Source organism: Colobus angolensis, unplaced genomic scaffold, assembly GCF_000951035.1.
Source record: "Colobus angolensis palliatus isolate OR3802 unplaced genomic scaffold, Cang.pa_1.0 Scaffold81, whole genome shotgun sequence".
NCBI lineage: Eukaryota > Metazoa > Chordata > Mammalia > Primates > Cercopithecidae > Colobus > Colobus angolensis.
In genome coordinates this window covers 5,727,021-5,752,894 of record NW_012121932.1, presented here as the reverse complement: position 1 = coordinate 5,752,894, position 25,874 = coordinate 5,727,021, and the positions used below count along the sequence as shown (strand labels likewise).

At 41.8% G+C, this 25,874-nt stretch overlaps 1 protein-coding gene across 3 annotated transcripts in view; it reads right to left on the bottom strand.

Moving 5' to 3' along the window:
* TGFB2 (transforming growth factor, beta 2) overlaps window positions 1-25,874 on the bottom strand; it is a 103,957-nt gene that overhangs the window by 21,801 nt on the left and 56,282 nt on the right. For all 3 annotated transcript variants that reach the window (XM_011929441.1, XM_011929443.1, XM_011929442.1), the window contains one exon: window positions 23,209-23,372. In XM_011929441.1, the coding sequence (XP_011784831.1) occupies window positions 23,209-23,372 (164 nt within the window). The remainder of the gene's footprint in view (window positions 1-23,208; window positions 23,373-25,874) is intronic.

The following is a 25,874-nucleotide window of genomic DNA, read 5'->3' as shown; positions in this document are numbered from 1 at the left end:
CTCAGACTCCAGAGTAGCTGGGACTACAGGTGTGCACCACCCACGCCTGGCTAATTTTTTGTATTTTTAGTAGAGACAGGGTTTTACCATGTTGCCCAGGCTGGTCTCGAGCCACCCGCCTTGGCCTCCCAAAGTGCTAGGATTACAGGCTTGAGCTACCACTCCTGGCCTCTTTATATAGCTTATCATGACAAAGATAATTTAGTTGAAGAGTAGAAGCTCTCTTAACTGGCATCCCCTTAACCGGCCAGAGTAACCAGCATTCTCCATTAATTTCATGTTTTACAATATGTATTGGCTGATGCCCAAAGCACGCTGCTGATCATTGGGGAAAGTTACTTTCCAAGCACTTCCATTCTTACCAGTTGAGTTGTATGCTTAACAAATATCAATTATACACATTTCTTTTTTTCCCTAGAAAGCATGAAATGATATACATTTCTAAACCTGTTTATGACACTTGGACTTGTTATTGTAATTATGCAAGTTAATTAAATGGTCTGGAAACTGATGAAATGCAGGACCAAAAGTAAAGAGAGCTGTTTCTTCTCTGAAAGTCGAGTTGACTGTCTTGGAAAGTCTTCATAAAGACAAGTTCCTGTAGGAAAGAAGTTTTTTGGAAAACAGTTTGGTAGTTCCTCAAAAAGGCAAACATTGAATTATCCCATGATCCAGAAATTCCACTCTTACATATATAGCCAAAAGAACTGAAAGCTGGCACTCAAGCAATACTTATACATCAATGTTCACAGCAGCATTACTCACAATAGTCAAAAGGTGGGAAAAAAAAATTGAAGTATTCATCAAGAGATGAATGCATAAACGAAACATAGTACACTCATCCACTAAGATAATTTTCAGCCATAAGAAAGAATGAAATTCAGACACATGCTACACGACACGGATTAACTCTGAGGATTATGCTAAGTGAAATAAGCTGACACAGAAGAACAAATACTGTGATTCCACTTACAAGAGGTACTTTGAATAGGCAAATTCACACAGATAAAAAGCAGACTAGGCCAGGCATGGTGGCCCACGCCTGTAATCCCAGTACTTTGGGACGCCGAGGTGGGCGGATTACCTGAGGTCAGGAGTTTGAGACCAGCCTGGCCAACACGTGAAACCCTGTCTCTACTAAAAAAAACAAAAATTAGCTGGGCGTGGTGGCACACGCCTGTAATCCCAGCTACTCAGGAGGCTGAGGCAGGAGAATTGCTTGAGCCCAGGAGGCGGAGGTTGCAGTGAGCTGAGATCGTGTCACTGCACTCCAGCCTGACCGAAAGAGCAAGACTCTGTCTCAAAAAAAAAAAAAGAAAAACAAAAAAAAGAAGCAGAATAGAGGTTAGCAGGGGTGTAGAAGGTAATTAGAAGGTATTGTTTAATGGGTACAGAGTTTCTGCTGGGGATGAAAAAAGTTCTAGAAATGGATAGTAGTGATGGCTATACAATATTGTGAATGTACTTAATGCTGCCGACTTGTATACTTAAAGAATGGTTGAACTGTGATGTTTATATTATGTATATTTTATCACAATAATTTTTTTCAAATTTTAGGTGTGAGAGAGACAGCTATAAAAGAAATAATATGACAAAATTTAGAAGAATCCTGCACTCAGGTTGCTCAGCAATTGTCCTTAAATATTTCTCTCTGCTTCAGAGAAACTAAAGATAGAAATTGTAGATGATGCACTATGAATGTGATTTATACAAAAAAAAAAAAAAAAAAAGACATGGATTGGCACATCCATGTCAAAGAAAAGTCCCTGGCCTTTCATAAAAAAACTCAGCCTCAGCATGTGAATGTGTATGTATACATCCATATGTACATATATATATATATTTGTTTTAAGTTTTAAAAAGTTAAGGTTTGCATCTCTCTCTTTCTGTTTCTCTCTCTTATGTTTTTCTAATCCCTTGCTTTAACTGATTTTTTAATCTTTAAGTGACCAACAACTGTTTCTGACTGAATTAGAAAAGACGGCTTCTCATGTATTGAAAATGAGATTTAGCTGTATCTGGCTTAGCTGCCACCCACAGTGATGTTTGAATGCCACCTTCATTACATTACTGATATATACTCATTAGACATAATATGTGCAAAATACCCACATATCGCCTTCAGCAAGGCTCTAAGCTCTTCATTGAATTACCAAACTCCCTACACAAAAGCATCCATTCATTTCTCTGCCATTGGAAAGCAGCCAACCAGGGAGTGGATAAAGGTGAAACTCACTGATGTTACCCAATAGTTTCAGGGGGAAAAAACAAGTAGAAGTCTAGATGCAAAATTATAGCCAGAAGAAATCTTAACCTTAAAAAAAAAAAGCTGTAAAACAACTCAGGATTTGGGTTAGACACTAAGGGCAACATCTCTTACACATCTATGAGACATTGCAAAGAGTTATTAAGAAAGCATTGGGAATTCAATGTTACTTTCCATATTCATACATCAACAGACCCACAGGAGACCATGGGGCAACTCAATCAGACTTCTAATGCAAAGGGAATTTAACTATAGCGCTGTAGAGAAAAATTGACACCAGGTTCATTAGTGTGGGCCTATCTTGTTTTTAAATGCATTTAATGTTTTTAACGCTTTAAATATGTTTAATCATTAAATATCTTTAAGTGTATTCAATGTTTAAATGTATTTAAATGTTTTAAATGTTTGCAGTGACTTGCAAGGAGTGATGAACAAATGATGAATCAAACATTCACTCTGCTGGCTATGAGCATGAGTCTCCCAGATCTGCCTGACCTCAAGTCATTCACTTCAGCATTATGAAATACTAGCATTGGCAAGGCACTTGGAGGCCATCTGCTTCAATCCAATACAGTTCATTCTCTAACATCTCTTTGTCTAAAGGCTTCTCATGACCGTGAACTCACTATTTAACGAGAAAGGTCATCCCCGTTTTGGACAATCCATATTGTTGAGATTCTCCATTACCTTGGACTTAAAATTTCCATCAACTAGTCTTCCTTAACAATAGCGCCATTGCCTCATATTTGTACAACCATTGTAGTTTTTCAGATATTCGAACACTTTGCCATGTTTTTAGCCCTTCACAGAAACCCTGTGGGATGAATGTCATGGCCCTTATTATCTGCATTCTTAAAGAAACAGAAGCCCAGGCCCGGCGCGGTAGCTCACTCCTGTAATCCCAGCACTTTGGGAGGCCGAGGCAGGCGGATCACAAGGTCAGGAGATCAAGACCATCCTGGCTAACACAGTGAAACCCCGTCTCTACTAAAAATACAAAAAATTAGCTGGGCGTGGTGGCGGGTGTCTGTAATCCCAGCTACTTGGGAGGCTGAGGCAGGAGAATGGAGTGAACCTGGGAGGCGGAGGTGGCAGTGAGCCGAGATCGCACCACTGCACTCTAGCCTGGATGACAGAGTGAGACTCCGTCAAAAAAAAAAAAAAGAAGCAGCAGCAGCAGCAGCAGCAGAAGCCTGAAGCACTCAGGTGTGTTAACAAACCCTTCAGGAAGAGCCTGGACTAATGTCTTTCCCTCTTAACACCAGTGGAGAAGGCTTTCCAGTATTGTGTTTCGCCCTCTGGAGCAAGATGTAAGATTCTTTCTTTTCCATGTCAGGCTCCAATCGCAAGAAGAGGCTTCCCTCAACTGATCCCTTTAAGGCAAAGTTCAAGGTGTGTCACCATCCTTGTTAAACCCCTTTCCAATGTCTTCTTAAACACTTCTTAAAAACTCCAGATATAGTCTAACAGAATATGGAGATACACAGAACCTGTCAAATGTGAAGAGGGGAGTAGCTATTGCTTCCCTTGTTCTGGTCACTACTTTTAATGCAAACTATTTACTTTTGGCAGCAGCCACATCACACCATTCAGTCAGAGAAATTTTTTTGTAAAATAAAACCTTTGTTCTTATTCACAAACTGTTGTTAAGTCAGATTTTTCCACTCCAAATCCTTTCTGGAATGAGGTGGAATAAAGAGAAAGAAATAATGGAAAGCAAGAAGGGAGGGAGGGCTGGTCTTTCTAGCCTAGTGGTCTCCAATGTTAGCCTGCTTCAGAAACATCTGGAGTGCTCATTAACACAGATCGCTAAGCCCCATCCTCAGAGCTTCTGATTTAATAGGATGAGGTGGAGGCCCAAGAATTTGCATTTCTAACAAGTTCCTAGGTGATGCAGAAACTGCTAACCAGTGATTACTCTGAGAACCACTGCTGTAGCCTGTATTTATATAATTCATTTTTCAAAAGTAAATGCAAATTACACATACATATCTGTTAATGCTGAACTCTATTATCTGACCCAAGTTTTAGCCTCTTGGAATCTCTCTGAATTTTCAGTTTCCTATTCAATGCATAAGCTACTCTTCCCAGCCACAGAGCACCAGCAACAGTGCAGCCAATGTCTTCATCACATTAGCCATAACAATGTCAAAATCATAAGGCCAAAACCAGAACCTGTTGCTGGCTTCTTAGTTACCTCCTTCCTGGTAGCCATTTCTGAAATCAACACTCTGTGGTATGTTGTATACAGCAGAAAAAAGTGGAATTTCGCTCATTGACTAAGAGTCCTGACCATCTGGGCCACCTGACAATCAATCCATTCCATTTACTCAGGGGTGCCTAAGAGTTCTCTGAAGAAGCCCTGAGGGCTGTGCCAAGTGCCTTTGAAAATCATTAGCATAGTGAAAAGGTCCAGAGGCTTTGGAGTCAGACAAGCCTAAACTATGGCTTACTGGATCTATAATTTTCTCATCAACGAAAAGGAATAATAAAATCCACTTTGGATGCTTGTTGAGAAAGTCAAGTGTCACGGAGTAGGAAGAGCATCAATCACATTGTGGGGTATTCAATAGTGTGAGTTATTGTTATGATTATGTTCCTTACCTGGTCAGAAACTTTCAGAGGCTTCTAATGCCTAGTGAATAAACTCCAGATTCCTTAGTTTAGTATTGATAACACAACTGGCCACCAACGTATCATCCCAGACTTGTCTTTCATCCCTAGAAGCCTAATCTAAACAGTATCTCTAAAACATGGATTATGTACTCCAAACTTTGACTTCTGACTAGTAACCCTATCAGAATGCCTTTTTCTCCTCCAGTTTTCCCCTAAAAAAACCAAAACAAAACAAGCCTTTCCACTCTTCAAATCCAAACTTGAAGTCCAGTTTTTCAATGACATGCTTACTTTCACTCTAAACTAAAGTCAGGTCCCTTTTCCTAGTCCCCCATTCAATGCTACAGAGTTTGCTGAGTATTTGGTCCCTTGTGCATAGTGGCTTCAAGGGTAACCCTGGATGTGTGGAAATGTCCATTTCCTCCAATAGAATATTAAGCCCATAAAAGATAGAGGGAAACATAAACTTATTTAAATCCCCACAAACTCTTATATTTTGGTTTGCTGACACTGGTAGCTTAAAGAATACATATTCATTGATTAATTTTGGAGGAATCTGACTCTCTAGGTCGAAACCCTGTTATTAAAAACCAAGATTTTCTCTCAGGCAGACAGGCACAGAGAACACACTCCTGTGAGCATTTCTTGGCTTAACCACAGCAGGAACAAATGATTCTCCAACACATCATTCCCACATCCATACTCTGGAAAGCTTTCATTGGCTTTGGAGGAGCCTTTTACCCTCATTCAAAGTAATAATAATAATAACTAATAATATTCAAATATTTAATATGATCAGTTAATTTGTTTGGTCAGTCATTCATTCATTGTCGAGCATCTTGTATGCATCTGAGTCCTCATTTATTCATTTGTTTGATTTTATTTTATACCTCACTTCCCCCAGTTTAGTTCAATGAATATTAAGCACTGGCTGTAAGCAAAGCATTGCATTATACGTACACCCTGAGACAATAAGATGGACCCTGTTCTTAAAGAAGTGCATTGAATAGTAAGGGAATATAGACATCTCAACAAAAACTTAAAACAGCGTGTTCATAGGTTACCAGGAAAAGTTACAGGCAGGGCATCTACCCTTGCCAGGTAGATGGGGTCAGGGAAGATTTCCTGGAGAGAGGAGAGTGTAAAAGGATGACTATGAACATCCAAAAACCAGCACTAAGAGAACACAGTCCAGGTAATAGGGATGTGCTGGTTCATTAGAAAGGAGAACAAGGCCAGGCGTGGTGCCTCACTCCCGTAATCTCAGCACTATGGGATGCTGAGATGGGAGGATCGTTTGTGCCCAGAAGTTTGAGACCAGTCTGAGCAACATAATGAGACCTCATCTCTATGAAAACATTTTTAAAAATTAGCTGGACATGGTGGTGCACATCTCTAGTCCAAGATACTCAAGAGGCTGGGGCAGGAGGATCCGTTGAGCCTGGGAGGTCGAGGCTGCAGTGAGCCAAGATTGTATTCCAGCCTGGGTGACAGAGTGAGACTCTATCTCAAAAAAAAAAAAAGAAAGAAAGAAAGAAAAAAGAAAAAAAGAAAGAAAGGAGAACAAATAAATGTATCTTCCACTTTTATCTTTTCTAACAATATATACTAGGATTTAGGGAGAGTTGGCTTGATAGGTGTATGGGTTTCCTAGAACTGTAGTAACAAAGTACCATAAACTGGGTCACTGAAATTAACACAAACTTATCCTCTCACAGATCTGGGGGCTAGAAGTCTGAAATCAGGGTGTTGGCTGGGCCATGCTCTCTCTGAAGCCTCAAGGGAGGATCCTTCTTTGCCTCTTCTAGCATCTGGTGGTTTGCTGGTAATTTCTGGTGTTCCTTGGCTATAGTTGCATAGCTTCAATCTCTGCCTTCATCTTCACATGGCAGGCTCCCTGTGACTGTCTTCACATGGCTGTCTTTTTATAAGGACACCAGTCTTACTGGATTAGGGACCCACCCTCCTGCAAGATGACCTCATCTCAACTAATTATATCTGCAATGACCCTATTTTCAAATCAGATCACATTCCAGAGTACTGGGGATTAGGACTTCAACATATCTTTTTTAGGTGTAGGGGAGGGGAAACAATCCCACTTCCAACAGTACGAATTCATAAACCATATTGTGGGGAGTATAATGCTGAATCTATGAGCTCCTTCAAAGCAAAAAATGTTCTTTCTCTCTCTTATTACCCCCACAGCGTCTTTTTCATGGCAGCTTACACAATCCCTGCTTGGTAAATTCTTATTAACTAACAGACGTCATTAGAAAGACACATTTGATCAAGTGACAAATAAGCCCCCAAACAATCAGTCTTTTCTAGTGATAAAAACAAACAAACAAAAAACAACAACAACAAAAAACTGCTTCTTGGAATTTTATACGCACCCAGAAACCTACCACTTATCAGACAGAATAAGCAACTTAATACTGTATTTTACCCTTTCTGTTTATTTCATTATGAGAATGAAATGAGGGAGAGAAAGCAAGAAAGGAAATTTCCAACTAATAGCCAGTGGAGGCTTATAGAGAATCAGAACTGGGTAAAGTGGCTTTTATTTCACAGAGGCACAAATGGAGTTCTCTCTTTCTGTCTAACTGTAGCCTCCTTGATTATGCTGGGTCACTTCGGGGGTGCCTACCACATTGACACACTGCATGATTATCCTTCAGAAGTGGCTTAACCCACCCAGTACTTATCTTGCTTCTGCCATCACCATGTCCTGTAATTGCCATGGCTCCTTTATAATTGCATCTGTCTAAGAGGTTGTAAGTAATGTATACCTGGTAAGAGCTTCATGAGGGCCCGCAGTCAGCTCCCATGGAATACACATCAGCCTCAGAAGACTGAGAATACAAGTCTCTTTGGAACTCAGATAGCTACACTACTATGTCACAACGTGAACTCTTTCTCTTTACAGTACAGAGTATTGCACATTGACATATACCTGTATTATACATACCCACGTGCAATTATGATAAAATATGGCATACGCAGACTTTTGATGACCTTTATGGAAATGTCAATAGATGTGCTTTCAAGTTACACACATATATACACACGCACACACACACGCACACACACATAGGAAAGTCTCTCCTCTGTGATGAAAACATCTTATAATTCCCTATTGTTTCCTTCATTAAAAAAAAAAAATCTTTACAGATGAACCTCTGTGCTAAGTGCACATGTGCACAGCAAGTAAATACATTTCTCCAGGTCGAAGGGATGAAGGAGTCCTTTGTGTGAATAGAAAGTCTCTTGGATGCTGCAGCTCAGTAGCATTCATGAGACCATCAGGCACAAATCACACAAAAGAGAAAAAGATTCAACCGGACTAAAGCCACATCAGTATAGACCAGGAGAGAGAGGGGTGCAGTACAATATGTAATGGCAGAATTTGAAGGAGAATTAAATCAAGACCGTACTGACTTTTTCTTAGCTGAATTCCTACAGTCTTTGAGGCTGTACCACACAGCCCAGCACTATGACAATGATCTAGCTGTTTCCTGTCATTGAGGGAAAGACTGTCCACAAGACCTCAAGCTCTCTGGAGCCATATCTTCTAAGTTTTATTTGACCTCCCCCTTCCAATTCCACTCTGACTTTAACACTAACATATGTGCACTTGGGGAACAGACTTCTAACACTCTATTTCTACCTCCTGGCACCTATAACACATGTGGTCTGTACTATAATTTAAGTGAGCACTTTAATTTAGGGCATGTGACTATAAACCAACAAGCCCAGATAAGTAAGAGTCTGTTTTTTCTAAAAACATCAAGTTTATGGGGTACCCAAGAATATCAGTTTCATTAATTTGTTACATCACTTTATTTTATTTTTCACCTACATGGTTATTATCTATTCAAATCAAATACTTTATCAGAATTAGCTCTGAATAAATCATGGAAGAAGCACACTTATGTACATTTCTTTCTTCATCAATATTTAGATATCTTTAAAACAAATGGAGCAGAATTTCCAAATCCGAAAAAATGAATGATGTTTCTCAACAGAATCCCTGCATAAAGTTACAGACTTATTTGAAGGATGTTCCTTGTAGTTGAGTCTTATTTTGACATTTTAGTTAAATTCATTCAAAAACACTTATTGAACACCCACTGTGGACCAGACACATCTCCAGGAGTTTATGGCTAGAGGTGGAGATAAGATTATAAACAACATAAAGATGGAATAGATCAAATATGGCAGACAATGAAGATTATCAAAGAGAAAAGCACAGTAGACACTGGGGCTAGGATGTGTTGGGAAAAGTGACTCTGACATCTTAGGTAATGGTGGCCAAAGAAGGTCTCCCTGAGCAGGTGATCTCTGAGGAAAGACCTGAAGGAATAAAGGGAACCAACCATATGGGTAGTTGGGAAAAGCACTGTGGGTGGAGGGAACAGTGGCCACAAGCCACAGGAAGGAGTGAGTGCAGTGTTTGAGGAAGAGCAAAGAGGTCATTGACACACAGGGGAGCCCTAGGAATGAGGGGAAAGTTATGGCTGAGGGGCAGGTGACTAAGGAACAGGTCAGAGACAGCCTCCTAAGTCATGGTAAGGACTTGGCTTCTACTCAGGGTGAGATACGAAGTCACTGCAGGGCTTTAAAGAGAGGATTTTGATCTGACCAACATTTTATTAGGAATCACTTTGACTGCTATGCTGTAAACAGCTGCTGAGGGGGTGTATTAGTCCATTTTTACACTGCTGATAAAGACATACCCGAGACTGAGCAATTTACAAAATAAAGTTTATTGGACTTACGGTTCCACATGGCTGAGGAGGCCTCACAATCATGATGAAAGGCAAGAGGAGAAAGTCACATCTTACATGGATGGCAGCAGTCAAAGAGAGAGAGCTTGTATAGGGGAATGCCTCTTTCTAAAACCATCAGATATCATGAGACTTACGATCACGAGAACAGCATGGGAAAGACTTGTCCCCATGACTCAATTACCTCCCACTAGGTCCCTCCCACAACACATGGAAATTCAAGATGAGATCTGGGTGGTGACACAGCCAAACCATACCATTCTGCCCTGGCCCCTCCCAAATCTCATGTCCTCACATTTCAAAACCAATTACGCCTTCTCAACAGTCCTCCAAAGTCTTAACTCATTTCAGCATTAACTCAAAAGTACACAGTCCAAAGTCTCATCTGAGACAAGGCAAGTCCCTTCTGCCTATGAGCCTGTAAAATCAAAAACAAGTTAGTTACCTCCTAGATACAATGGGGGTACAGGCACTGGATAAATACAGTCATTCCAAATGGGAGAAATTGGCCAAAACAAAGGGGCTACAGGCCCCATGAAAGTCTGAAATCCAGCAGGGCAGTAAAATCTTAAAGCTCCAAAATTATCTCCTTTGACTCTATGTCTCACATCCAGGTCACACTGATGCAAGAAGTGGGCTCCCATGGCCTTGGGCAGCTCCGCCCCCATGACTTTTCAAGGAATAGCACCCCTCTTGGCTGCTTTTATGGGCTGGTGTTGAGTGTCTGTGATTTTCCCAGGTATGCGGTGCAAGCTGTTGGTGGATCTACCATTCTGGGGTCTGGAGGATGGTGGCCCTCTTTTCACAGCTCCACTAGATGGTGCCCCAGTAGAAACTCTGTGTGGGGGCTCCAACCCCATATTTCCCTTCTGTACTGCCCTAGCAGAGGTTCTCCATGAGGACCCTGCCCCTACAACAAACTTCTGCCTGGGCATCCAGGCATCTCCATACATATTCTGAAATCTAGACATAGGTTTCCAAACCCCAGTTCTTTACTTCTGTGCACTCACAGGCTCAACACCATGTGGAAGCTGCCAAGGCTTGGGGCTTGCACCCTCTGAAGCTATGGCCCGAGCTCTGTGTTGGCCCTTTTCAGCCATAGCTGGAGTGGCTGGGATGCAGGGCACCAAGTCCCTAGGCTGCACACGGCACAGGGACCCTGGGTCGGGCCCACGAAACCACATTTTCCTTCTAGGCCTCTAGACCTGTGATGGGAAGGGCTGCCGTGAAGACCCCTGGCATACCCTGGAGACATTTTTTCCCATTGTCTTGGTTGCCATTTGGCTCTTCATTCCTTAAGCAAATTTTTACAGCCAGCTTCAATTTCACCTCAGAAAACGAGATTTTCTTTTCTATTACATTGTCAGGCTGCAAATTTTCCAAACTTTTATTCTCTGTTTCCCTTTTAAAACTGAATGCCTTTAAAAGCACCCAAGTCACATCTTGAATGCTTTGCTGCTTGGAAGTTTCTTTCACCAGATACCCTAAATCATCTGTCTCAAGTTCAAAGTTCCACAAATCTCTGAGGCAGGGGCAAAATGCCATCAGTCTCTGCTAAAACATAGCATAGAGTCATCTTTGCTCCAGTTCCCAACAAGTTCCTCATCTCCATCTGAGACCACCTCAGCCCGGACCTTATTGTTCATATCACCATCAGCAATTCAACAGGTCTCTAGGAAGTTCCAAACTCTCCCACATTTTCCTATCTTCTTCTGAGCCCTCAAAACTGTTCTAAACTCTGCTTGCTACCCAGTTCCAAAGTCACTTCCACATTTTGGGTATCTTTTCAGCAGCAACCCACTCTACTGATACCAGTTTATTGTATTAGTCCATTTTCGCACTGCTGCAAGACTGGGCAATTTACAAAAGAAAAAGGTTTATTGGACTTACAGTTCCATGTGGCTGGGGAGGCCTCACAGTCATGACAGAAGGTGAAAGGCACATCTCACATGGTGGCAATCAAGAGAATAGAGCTTGTGCAGGGGAACGCCTCTATTTAAAGCCATCAGATCTCATGAAACCTATTTACTGTCACAAGAGCAGCATGGGAAAGACTTGCTCCCATGATTCAACTACCTTCCACCTGGTCCCTCCCACAACACATTGGAATTCAAGATGACATCTCAGTGGAGACACAGCCAAACCATATCAAGGGGCCAAGGTGGAAACAAGGGACCAGCCAGGAGGCCACTGCCACGGCCCAGGTGACAGACAAGAACTGCTTGGACAAGCATAGTAACAGCAGAGACATGGGAGGTGGTTGGCTTTCAGAGATATAAGAACCAGTAAAATCAGCTGAATGACTTATCATTTTCCTCTTCCATAGAACTCTGGCAGTCTTCAAAAATCAACACTACCTTTCGCAAATCTGGATTTGTCCCCTTTGAGGGAATTCTCAAGTATGTATGCTAGGCTCTGCCACAGTTCTAGAACAGGGGTTCCAAAAAATATCCTGGGTACTGTTGGCATTGAGAAATAAACATACATGCTCCCTTGAAACAGCTTTTGCCCTAAAGGAGGTTACAGAAGAGTTGGCATACTGAACATTTACAACCTGAAAAAAAAAAAAGGAATCTTATTAAAAATCAATTGGGAAGCATATATCAAGCCTATTTGTGTGGTGGTGGGGCAGGGAGAGGTAGTAACAAGACAGGAGATGAGATAAAAAGACACCCCTGTTGGAGTTAGTCATTGTAATCATTCTTCAAAAAGAGAAGCAAGACAGAGCACAGCCCCCAGCTCAGCACTGCAGCCCTTAGCATCTTGATAAAGCGAATGTACACAGTGATAAAACAATGGCTGTTCCCCAAAACCCTGCTCTGTCCTACTGTTAACAGAAAACAGATCAGACCTTATCCAAGCAGAGATGACTGACACCACTGTGGTGGACTGGTTTTAGAATCACAAGCCAACCTTAGGGGGAAATATGAACCATGTTCAAGATGACAAAAAAAATCCTGACAGTAACCTACTCCTTCTGCATCTTATGTGCCAGACACTTAACCTAGGTGTTCTCCTCATAGGAACTCATTAGGCAAGAGCTGTTATCTCCGTTTTCAGATGAAAAACTGAGGTTCAGAGAGAGGGTTGACTGGCTACCAAGGTCTTCTCCTTTCCCAGGCTGAGATGCTCATCTGCACCCTTTTCTTTTCTTTTCTTTTTTTTTTTTTTTGAGACACATTCTTTCTCTGTCGCCCAGGCTGGAGGACAGTGGTGCAATTTGGGCTCACTGCACCCTCAGCCTACTGGGTTCAAGCGATTCTCCTGCCTCAGCCTCCTGAGTAGCTGGGATTACAAGCACCCACCACCCCACCTGGCTAATTTTTATATTTATAGTAGAAATGCAGTTTCACCATGTTGGCCAGGCTGGTCTCAAACTCCTGACCTCAAGTGTTCCACCCGCCTCAGCCTCCCAAAGTGCTGGAATTACAGGCGTGAGCCACTGAGCCTGGCCTGCTCATCTGCCACTTAATGAGACGACCACAAGCTGAGTGAGTGGAAAATATTCTTGAAGGAGACCCTGATGCAAACTCCTGGGACAGCAACCAAGAACCCAGACCCTACAGCAAGAAGGGCTAGGGGAAGTGGTTCATTTTTAGCAGATTCTGAGCAGATCATAAATTTCACACTGTTTCTTACAAAAGTTCAAACTCAATGCTCGGAAACTGTAATGATAATAACAGTAACCGTTGAGGATACAGATACTGTGCTAGAAGTTTCCATGCATTATCTCTATGCCTTACAAAATCTTTGCCAAGTAGGTGCATTTATCTGCATTTTATTGGTGTGGAAATAGTGTTAGTGACATGACTTCCTCAGACTCCCCAAAGGACCAAAGCTATGCCTTGAACCCCCCCTGATCAACTTCAAAGTCTGTGTTCTTTCTGTTAGTATGGAATCATGGTCAAGAGCATGACCCCTGGGGTCAGACTGCCTGGATTCAAATCCTGGCTCTGTTTCTTCCTACCTGCCTGGCCTGGGCAAGCTATTTAACGTCACTGTGTCCCAGTTTCCCCACTTGTAAAATAAGGATGAGACCAGTACCTACCTTAGCACACAGTAAGCACTGCATGTATTAGCGATAATTATCAATATTGTTACTGAGTCACATTATGATAAAAGAATAAGATTATTAGTTAGTATTGGATATTCATTAACTTATATTTGAATACAGTGGAGAAGGGCTGCTGTTCATTCTACTTTTTGGGGGGTCTTGTCTGCTGACAAGGTTAACACACTTGTGCTAATGTTATAACCTAATACAAATGATAACAATCCAGTTTCCTTATGAGGCACGCACGCCATTTGATCAGTTTGAAAAAAACCCTGAGATATTAATAGCCTTGTGCAAACAAAGTGTTTATTATACCTCATGGTTTTTTTTTTTTTTTAAGGTGGGTTACTGTGCTATATATGTCTCGAGTGTGGCACCGGGGCTAGGATCAGTATTAAGAAGATTGTATGCTGTAAAATTATGTATAATAGGAGCACAGTATGGCTTTTTATTTGTTTGGTTGGTATTTTTTTTTCAGTAGCACTTTTGCAAGTCTAATTTAACAAACAGTTTTTTTGGCTGACCTCTTTTTATTTTACACCCCCTTGGGCAATATGAGAAATGAAAGCTGAACTGTGTGTGTGTGTGTGTATGTGTGTGTGTATGTGCACACACATGCACAACCACAAGCACATGCATGTGTTTAGGGTTAGGAGAAAGGGACAATTTTCATTAATCCCATTAGTGCTGTGCTCCCTGGTATGATAAAAAACCCCATCTTTCAATTTTGCAGCATTAGGATCCCTTAAACGGTAGGCCTAGGCCATCTACCCTGAACTTCCACTATGAAGCCTTAAGAATGTGCATTTTAAAATCTGTTGCAGAGATGTTACATATGTAATGTCCATTAAAGGTAGCTGATGATTCACTCCCCCCACCACAATCTTTGCTTACTTATTTTGCTCCACAAACATCAATTCACCCTATCATCCTCAAGTCTGAAAAATCATTTAATATTTACTATACAACTTGAAGCCAAAACTAAATGGATGTAAATGACTTAGGATTTCACCACTGTTTTATATATCCTTGCAACTGATAGCCTCTAGAAATGACATTTCATCACATTTGACAAGCTGGTTACTGTTTAAATACAGATTCAATGAGGCATTAAAATCCTAAGGAAAGAGGTCAGAGCAAATAGGAGAACACATTTTATTTTACAGATGCTCCTCGACTTACAACGGGATTGTGTCCTGATATCATACATATGAACAAAAGTAAGTTGAGTCACTTTTACACCATCATAAAGTTGCAAAAATCAAAAGTAGGGGATCATCTGTACTTTTCACTTGCCAAAGTCTTGTGATTTTTCTGTAGAGAGGGGGGTTCCTTTGCCATCCTAGGGGTGGCTTCAACTGAAGCTGGAGTTCAGTGGCGCAATCTTGGCTCACCGCAAGCTTCACCTCCTGGGTTCACGCCATTCTCCTGCCTCAGCCTCCTGAGTATCTGGGACTACAGGTGTCCGCTACCATGCCCAGCTAATTTTTTGTATTTTTAGTAGAGATGGGGTTTCACTGTGTTAACTAGGATGGTCTTGATCTCCTGACCTCGTGATCCACCCGCCTCAGCCTCTCAAAGTGCTGGGATTACAGGTGTGAGCCACCATGCCCAGCCGCGATGGGTTTTCACCATGTTGTCTAGGTTGGTCTTGAACTCCTGGGCTCAAGCGATCCACCTGCCTCAGCCTCCAAAAGTGCTGGGATTATAGGTGTGAGCCACCGTGCCCAGCCTCTGGATCTAGTTTTTAAGGGGACTTGCAGCTTCTGCCTTGGACATTTTCACACTTGAGCCTCCATCTAAGAAGTCAGACTACTCTTCTGGGAAGACCCCATGGAGACAACTGAGACTATCAGCCCCATGGGAAAAGGCAACATTTTAGTGACTTTTTCTCCTGATACTGTAAGATGTAGGAACCCAATACATCACTCTTCTTCCCCCAGGGAGTTATTTTTCATGATTTTATTCAGTGGTCTGAAGCTAATAAATCAGTCTTAAAAACAATCTGGCAACTGACTTTCACAGGTAACTCAGGAGAGAGCTCTTCCCACTGCACGAGTCAAAGACATAGAAGTCAAAATCTAAGCAGTGACAGCAAAGGAAGGGAACTAACACATGTGGAACATGCACTCCCCACCTGGCAGTCACAGACATTATTTCATTTCACCCTCACAATAAACCCCAAGCTAATTGGGAATTACTAAGAAAGTTAGGTCACAATGCCCATACCATTGTATACTATGCCATGCTGCCTCAGTAAGGTAAACGGGGAGGCCAGACGTAGTCATCAAATCCTGGGACATGAGTGTGCACACTGAAACATGAGGAAGGTCGTTCTGACAAAATACTATGCATACCCATTAACCAAACCCACTCCTATTTCAATCTAGTCTATTCTGATATCTGTGCAACAAATATTGTTGGGTTCAAAGGAATCTCTTGATTCAGGCATATGGCTCAGTTCCTTGGAATTATGTGTCTGCCCACGAAAGGAGCCCAACCAAGATGGCAAGTTGCCCACAAATTCTCACAACTCCCTTTCTGGCAGGAATGAGTTCTGAGGCATTTCTCTGGATTCTCCAGCTTTTGCTCTAAAAGTACCTTGGGTATATCTTTATTCATATACAGATACCACTTTCATGTACATTTCTTCACAAGACCCTGAGTAACTGGAAGGTGGAGGCTAATTTATCTCTAGATGGCTGGCACGAGGTGTGATGCTGATGCCAGGAGGTGTACACTCACAGTCTGCTGACTATTACTTTACTTTACACAGTGGGTTAGTGTTCGAAGGCTAAAGATGGCTGCAACTTCTTTGACACATTTCCCATTGATATATGGGATCTATTTCCTTTCCCTTTGAATCTGGGCTGTCCTGCAGTTGATTTGATCAATAGATTAAGGCAAAAGTGATGCTGTGTCATTTCTGGGCCTACTATTTTTTTTTTTTTTTTTTTTTGAGACCAAGTTTGACTTTGTCGCCCAGGCTGGAGTGCAGTAGTGCAATCTCTGCTCACTGCAACCTCCACCTCTTGGGCTCAAGCAATTCTCCTGCCTGAGCCTCCTGAGTAGCTGGGATTACAGGTGTGCCACCATGCCTGGGTAATTTTTGTATTTTTAGTAGAGATGGGGTTTCACCATGCTGCCCAGGCTTGAACTCCTGGACTCAAGCAATCCACCTGCCTCAGCCTCCCAAAGTGCTGGGATTACAGGCGTGAGCCACCACACCCAGTCTATGGGCTTAGTTTTTAAGAGGACTTGCAGTTTCTACCTTAGATATTTGCACACTTGAGTCCCCATGTAAGAAACCAGACTACGCTTCTGGGAAGACCACATGGAGACATCTGAGACTATCTAGGGGGAGGAGCCCAGCTGAGCCCAGCCTTCCAGTCATCCTACTAAAGTTCTAAGCATAGGCACAACGCCATCATCAATCCTCCAGACCAACACAACTGTCATCTAAATGCCAGCAAGTGACCCCAGCCAAAGCCACATGGAGCAAGAGAACATCCAGCCAAGCTCTGATCAAATTTCTGACCCCTAAAAACTTGTGAAGTACAACAAAATGATTATTATTTGAGGCCACAAAATTTTGAAGCTTGTTATGCAGCACATAGATAACCCAAACGGTGGTATGAATCTTACTATTCTGGAGGTGGTAAGGTTTTAAACAAGAAATGAGTATTGAAAGGATGTGAGTTGGTGAGAAGAAACTAGAAATACTGGAGAGCTCCAAGTCTTCTGAGGTTAGCAAATTTAAATATAAGTATTCTTTGGTGGTCCCAAAGGATTATTTAGGGCCACGAAGTTACGGGTACCCTCAGATACCCATACCTTAAGTCATTAAGTTCCCCAGGCATTTCTTCATGTGTAAAATGGGGATTTATCCAACTCCAAGATAACAGCTGTTCTTGCCCATATAGGAGATGTTCAACTTGAAGGGAATTCTCCTTCCTATTTTCTCTCCCTCTACCTCATAATTCTGGTCATGATTTTAATCATACATAGAGGGGAAATGTAATCAAAGAAAAGTGTGTTCAAATTTATAAATGGGCTGAGAGCTATAACAGCTATCATAGGTTTGAAGGTATTCCTAGAGCACTGGAGTTTTGTCTGAACATATCACAATAAAGGCTGCCTTTGGCATAAAGCTTTAAAAATATGGCAAGGATCATTACTATCTAATAACAGTTGTTTTTCATCTTTGTTTCCTCCTCTTTCCCTTCATCTGTCAAACACTTTATCCCTCTCATATTCCCTCTATTATTGTTATACATGGGAAGCTTATCTTGATCACACCAGTAGATGCTATTTAGAGTTTGTTAACTTGAAAGAGGTTAGAGAAAGCAGGAAAGAAAGCTTTTATTTTACTATCACTCATTAATGTTCTGACAGACTGTTCTGTAAAGAGAGTAGGGTAATGAAAATCTTAAGTTCACAAGCTTTTAGGTTTAAACAAGCTCAGAGTGACTTCAACAGAAGCATGGGTTTCCTAACTATCCCAAGTGGAGAGAAACAAACCTTTACGGCTCTGGACAAGACAAATCCTGAATTCATGTACAGAATTGCTATCCTAGGTCCATCCAGCCTCATATTGTGACTCTAAAACAAATACCTGGAGGCATTTTTATGAGACAGAATGACCCAAAAATTTGGGCTATATTTTAAATCTGTGAATTCCAATTGGAAGATCCAGATCTGAACAATCACATGTGAATCACCAGGAGAGTTCTTTGAAACAAACATCTGTGCAGAGGCAATTCTCATTTTCCTTTCCAGGGAAAATCAGAATCTCCTTGAAGGAAACTGTGGTTAGTCTTTGTAAAATCTCCCCCAGGGATTCCAAACCTGGTGGAGTGCCTATGCTCACATGTAAGTTCACAGGCACGTGTGCTCACATGTAAGTTCACAGGCACGTGTGCACACATGTACACACATACATACTCTCCTCCCGCCGAATATCAGTGTCCTGAAGAGTCCTAATAAATCATCCAAACAACCATGTAAATGACCTGAGAACCTTTTCATGGTCACCCTGTCTTCTTCTAGGGAGTAGGATGCCAACTGTGTGTTAAGTAATACAGTAATCAAAGGGTATTCAAGAACTTCAGAGGCTTTGTTCTTCTGAAGAGCTGAGCTTTCCAAATAGCTGAAGATCTGCCCACTTAGGCACCAGATCTTTTTTTTTTCCAAAATAATATTTCAGCAATTTTGGATGTTAAACTCTGTAAAATTTATTGCATGTGTTCAGTTTCCTGACTATAATTTAGCCTCGTCTTCATAATTCAAGGCTATTACCATAGGCAACAATTCCTATAATGGGACTAGAGATGGGAGTTTATTACCAAAGACTACAGAGACCTCCAAATGGCAGCTGAAGACAAAAGAAAAGTTGGAGAACACCATGCTAAAAATGGGACTCCAAATAAAGAGGTCAGAAGCAAAAGTCAGAAGCCAGACAGGAAGCCAAGCAGATAAAGAGTGGGTCAACTATAAACAGGGTAAGATTTAGAAAACTTGTCCACAACAGGCATTGCTTCTGTGGTCTGATTATCTGAGATAGCATTACTGTGATACACTGGTAAAAATCTTTAGTCTAAAGCAGGGGTCCCCAACCTGGATGGTACCGGTCCATGGCCCATTAGGGGCCCGGGCCGCACAGCAGGAGGTGAGCAGCAGAGAATCAAGCAGAGATTCATCTGTGTTTACAGCCACTCCCCATTGCTTGCAGTACTGCCTGAGCTCCACCTCCTGTCAGATCAGCAGAGGCATTAGATTTTCAAAGGAGCAAGAACCCTATTGTGGACTGCACATGCTAGGGATCTAGGTTGTACGCTCCTTATGATAATCAAATGCCTGATGATCTGACACTGTCTCCCATAACTGCCAGATGGAACCATATAGTTGCAGGAAAACAAGCTCAGGGTTCCCACTGATTCTACATTATGGTGAGTTGTATAATTATTTCATTGTATATTACAATGAAATAAACTGCACAAGTAATGCTCTGTGGAAAAATTGTATTCCATGAAACTGGTCCCTGGTGCCAAAAAGGCTGGGGACTGCTGGTCTAAAGGACCTGCTGCTGATGTCACGGTGTCCTCCTCTAGCTCTCCTCTTTTAATTTAGTGCTTCTAATTTCTTGTGTCCCTACAGATAGTCAACCCAGTTGAAGCAATAAAAGGCAAGAAGCTGCCTTTCTGATCCATCAAAAGTGTGTGTGCGTAGTCTTCTCTTCGGGTGTTCAAGGATCTCTTTGACTTGCTCTCTGGACCTTGTCTGTGTTTCAGGAGGTGTATAGCTGAGCCCCAGAAAGATAAAAAATTGCCATTATTTTATGTTTTTCTGCTAGAACTTTCTCCTTCCAGATGCCCATGTATAGTGACAGTGAACGTGCCCATGCTTCTCCAAACTAAAAGCTTCCATCTTGGGCCGTTCCTCTTTCAAGCATGGGACTCTAAGCCATGCAGATCATGTTGCTTGTGTCATGGAGCAGCCAGTGCTGCAGAAACCTCTGAGATACATCTACCAAGAACTCACTAAGGTCCTCTAAGTTGCCAGCCTCAAGAGAAACACCCTTTCCTGGAGAAGGGTTGGGCCCTGGGAGGAAAAAAGTCATTGGCAAGCCTGTTGGCAGAGGCTACTCCTCAGAGGACAGGGTCAAGCGGCCACAGAAAAATAGTGACTTAGCAGCTTCCATTACAGGTAACAGGACCTAGGTGACCCTGCCTTCAATTTATTGAAGCTAACTAAAGTAGGGCCAAAGAGAGCAACCTCTAATGCTATCGTCAGCACAGAAGGAAGTTTAAGAGTGATTTAATCGGTAAAAAAAGAAAAGAAAAAGGAGATACAATCATATTTTTTGTTTATTTGCTTAAATCATCTTGTAATTTATCTGGCTACCCCTAATCTGGCTTTTTTTCATAGGAACCAATTTTTGCTTTCCCTCCAAATATTACTTCATCCTCTAGCCTCGTTTGTCTTATTCTTCTTCTATTCTGGCTTATCCCAAGGGTAAGAGAAAGGGAAAAGTTTGCTAGGAATAGCATAGTATGTGGTGAGGAGACGGAAGGACTTGGGAGTCAGAGGTAGATTTGTATCCTAGCCCTGCCATTTCCTACCTGTGTGACCCTGGCCAAGTTACTTAATTTCTCTGGGATTTAGCATCATTCTCTGTGAAATGGAAAAAGAATAGAATAGCAGAAAGAATATTTCATTTTACAAACTCTATCTATAGTATAGCTGTGAGTATCACTGGAAACAATACTTCCAACTCTTTGCTCAGCATAATGTCTGGTCCCACAAGCATGTTCTCTGACCTTGGGGTGACGAGCAATGGCCAGCCCATTGGTGCTACCCAGAATGCGAGTTAGGATTTAAAAGTCTCCAAAAACAGGTTCTCGAAGGCCTATTTAAATAAGTAAGAATTATTCTTCATGAACACACATGTGAACTACTACTTTAAAACTGGGGCCAGGCACAGTGGTTCATGCCTGTAATTCCAGCACACTGGGAAGCTGAGGTGGGATGATCGCTTCAGCTCAGGAGTTAGAGACCAGCCTGGGCAACAAAGTGAGACTTCATCTGAACTAAAAATTAAAAAAAAAAAAAAAATTAGCTAGGCATGGGGATGCACACCTGTAGGATCGCATGAGCCCTGGAAGTTGAGGGTGCAGTGAGCTATGATTGCACCACTGCATTGTAGCCTGGGCGACAGAGCATGATGCTGTCTCAAAAAACAAAAAGAAAACAAAACGACTGCTTTGAGTATTTTAAACTATTCTTCAAGTCTCATATTCATTTGTATGGTAGTTCTCCATTTTCATAACGAATACAAAGAAAATTTTGATCCTAATGATCACAAATTCCAAATGATTAGACTCCAGAAAAACCAGAGGTTTCTGCACATAGATGCCAATTTCTTTTTCTCAAGTAATCCCATGTTTTAATCATATTGTCATATATATATACCCCTTATCACGGGGATCCCAAGGTGTTTATTCTTAATCCTCTGTAGTGTCACTCTACACACTATCTCTGGAGGGCCACCTTCTCCCCAGTCTCTCCTCACCTCCAGGCACTGAGCACTATGTACCAGGTACCCTCAGCAAGCCCATTCAAGACTGTCTTTGCAGTGACTACCCTTCCTGCCAAGAATGATGATCCCCCGTCGCATTTTAATAGATACGTCTCAAGGCCTCACCAAAATGTCGGCTCCCTGGTGAAATTTCCCCACCTATACCCTATATGTGAGTACCACTATTCATATGGCATCAGGATGTATTTAAATTGCCTGTCTATAAGGCTGCACCAGACTCAGGATTTTTCTAGTGGTTCTTTAATGTGCACAAGAAGCACCTGCAAATCTTGTTAGAATGGGGATTCTGACTGTGTAAAGTCTAGAGTGGGGCCTGAGATTCTACATTTCTCACAGCCTCTAGGTGATGCAGATGCAAATGCCCTGTAGACTACACTCAGGTAACAAGCTTTTAAGAACATCTCTGAAAATCTCAGCAAGTTGGCATTTCATCATCATCATCATCATTATATTTTGATGCTGCTGCCCACCAACTCCAACTCTACTAGAAAGATGAGAATAGGAGACTTCAGGACTGTGTGTGTGTGGGGCGGGGGGCGTTGTATTGGGTAGGTGGATTGGAGACTGTGGATAGAATTAGAAAGGAAAAGGAAACAGGATAAGGTTAATAAAGAACAGGAGGTTGCAAAGAGAGGAGGAAAAAAGTGAAAAAGACAGGAAGAGAGAAGACAATAAGAGAACAAAGAGAAAATCATAGAAAAGGAGAAAGAAACAGCCATAGGATGAGTAAAGGAAGGTCAGCTGACTGCTTCCCAGGAAGGAATTGGACCTATATTATCTGACTTTACAGTTTAAGGAGTTGAATTCTGGAACCAAACCCTCTCAAGAGTACATACTCCGGCTGTTCATGCAACTGAGGAAGTGCGCTGAGAACTTCAATACTGCATTCTAAAGGGTTCTTCCCTCCTGAGTGATTAGGAACAAGCTATTACTATAACAGTAATAGCAAATGAGGGCCTATATCATGATTGTGACTACATAGAATGGCTTATATCAGCTAAGAAAATCTAAGACACTAGAATTCTTTTGTGCTAAGACCTCAAACTGATTGCCCATTACAACAACCTAAATGAGCCAGGTATGGTGGTTCATGTCTGTAATCCCTAAACTTTTTGAAGCCAAGGTGGGAAGATGGCTTGAGGTCAGGAGTTCCAGATCAGCTAGGGCAACATGGTGAGACCCCACATCTACAAAAAGTTTTTAAAAAAGATAATCGGGTGTGATGGTGCACTACTGCAGTCCCAGTGACTTGGGAGGTTGAGGCAAGAGGATTGTTTGAACCCAGGAGTTCAAGGTTGCAGTGAGCTGTGACCATGCCACTGTGCTCCAGCCTGTGACAGAGAGAGAGAGACTCTGTCTTAAAAAAAAAGAAAAAAATGAACATTACCTGATACAGCTCAATCCGTTGTTCAGGCACTCTGGCTTTTGGATTCTGCAAACGAAAGACTCTGAACTCTGCTTTCACCAAATTGGAAGCATTCTTCTCCATTGCTGAGACGTCAAACCGAACAATTCTGAAGTAGGGTCTGTAGAAAGTGGGCGGGATGGCATCTGTAAAAAGTTAGGGCAATCATTGAAAATGATAAAATCCATTGTGCTTTCAGAAAAGACTGTAGCATGAGATAATCCCAAGAAGCCATAAGGAAAATATCTACAGAATAACTTCGTTTCCGACGGCCAATTTAATATCATTAACAACTTAACCAGAAAAAAAAGAAATAAAATAAACATGTGCATTTAGTTATAGGAGTAGCAAATTAATAGAGATTAACAAACCACTTCCAATTCCATTTGAAAGCATGCAGTTAACCCCATCCTTTGAAGGCTGACAGAGTGGTGGAAAATCATAGATGGTTTTGAATTGGGACAAGTTTATGACAGTTGATGCCTGGAGAGAGCTGACAGGCCTGCATACACTTTAATCAGATGTGCCAAGAAAACAGTTCCTAATGGCCAGCAGTTTGCCCATGTATTTTTTTTTTCCTTGAAAGTTTGGCATCCAAATAATTTTTTTTTTAACCAGGCTCATGTATCGAATCTCCTTTGACTTCAATATTTTAGTTTTTCACACACATATGACTTAACACATTCTCTAGTCAAGTTATGGTGAGGAAATCTGAATAAACAAAAGTATAATCCACATACTAACTTATACCAGATCCAGTATTAGAATTCTTTATGCAGGATAATCTCTGTTGGCGGGAGGTCATCCTAGCTGATGAAGAAAAAGAATTGGCACAAATTCCTTCAGTTGTAAACCATGTAAAATACAGAGTTGCTGATGGCACATGACAATTTAAAGCTCCTGGGAAGACCGGACACAGTGGGTCATGTCTGTAATCCCAGCACTTTGGGAGGCTGAGGTGGGCAGACCACTTAAGGTCAGGAGTTTGAGACCAGCCCGGGCCAACATGGTGAAACCCTGTTTCTGCTAAAAATACAAAAATTATCCAGGCGTGGTGGCATGCACCTGTAATCCCATCTACTCCAGAGGCTGAGGCTGGAGAATTGCTTGAACCCTGGGAGTGGAGGCTGCAGTGAGCCGAAATCGCAACACTACACTCTAGCCTGGGCAACAGGGTGAGGCTCCATCTCAAAAATCAATCAATCAATCAGTTAAGCTCCTGGGTTGCTTTAGAGGTGTGCTGGTTTTTTTTTTTTTTTTTTTTTTTTTTTTTTTTGGAATCTGCCAATGTCTTTGAATGTGCAACTGAGGCTAAACCAAGACCAGAGCAGGTCCTATTCTAACTCCATGCTTTCAAATACAATATCCATTTATTAAGCACATACACTGTGCAGACCACTTGTTACAGGTATGTTTCTACAATCTTCTTCCAAAATCTCCTATATACTTTCTTTCCCCTTTCCAGAGTGTTTCATCCAACTCTAGTGGCTCCATTTCTTTCTACCCACTCTTCAATTATCTGACTTCATTACAAATAATCATTCACAGTTGTTCATGTTTCTTTAAAAATGCTTTTATTACTTCTGCATTGTGTTTGTTTATTTTGTTTCCCCTGTGAAATTTTAAGAATCTTGAGGGCAGAGACTGGATTTTCCAGGTCTTTCTTCTTTCCCATGTATCTGGGGCAGGGTTCTGTATACATGGAGTTCACCAAATACCCCGTTGGCATACTTGGTCATCAACAGGAGTCTCTTGAAAGACTCAGGCATCTGACTGTTGGCAACACTAACTTCTTTTTAAATAAATGAGCCATCTTGCCGATCTTAAAATAGACATAAATACCTTCCATGATTTATTGGGAAATCCATGCCCTGACGATTACACTGAAGAAAAAAAGATGCTAGGAATACACCAACATTTTCTCATCTTAAGACCTCTGAATTTTTACCTTCATAGGAACTTTCTCCCAACCCATCTCCTTCCCCTATATATGTGTGACTCTCAGCACACAGGCTCATGGAGAAGCAGGGAATTTCTACACCAGTCTGCTCCATACTGGTTCATAAAATGACTGTGTAAATTGAGGCTTTATAACCCATGAGTCAGAAGTCTCAGAAACAAACAAACAAACAAAAAACCCCCAAAAATCCAAAGTATCCAGGTTTCAAAGAAAAAAAGTATTCATGCAGACATGGTGATGATCCACTGCATTACCACTGCGAATTAGTTGATGGGTGGCTTCCAGGCAAGGGAGCACTGGTACACGCAGAAAGGCTTTTGGAGTCCCCTAGCACAGCATTTTGACAAGGTAATTGCTGAGAACAAATACTTTTTCTCCTCTGGAATATGCCCGCCCCCATGATTGGAACAGCTGGTCCTATGCTTGACCAGCTCAGCTGAAAACAGGCCAGACACCCAGAGAAGGCTAGGCCGGTCTGGGGCCAGGCTTTCTGGCTTTGCCCACCCTCTTGGCCAAAACCTTCCACAGGCTGATGGCTGCATTCATCTTCGCATAGCCTCCGCATTAGACAGCAGAAGCTTCAAACATTCTTTGAAGGAGCATCCTGGAAAAGCGAAGCTAATTCAGCGTGTTTCCTGTCATTAGGAAGAGTAAACATCTCACTGAATTTGTGGCCCCGCACTCCCCC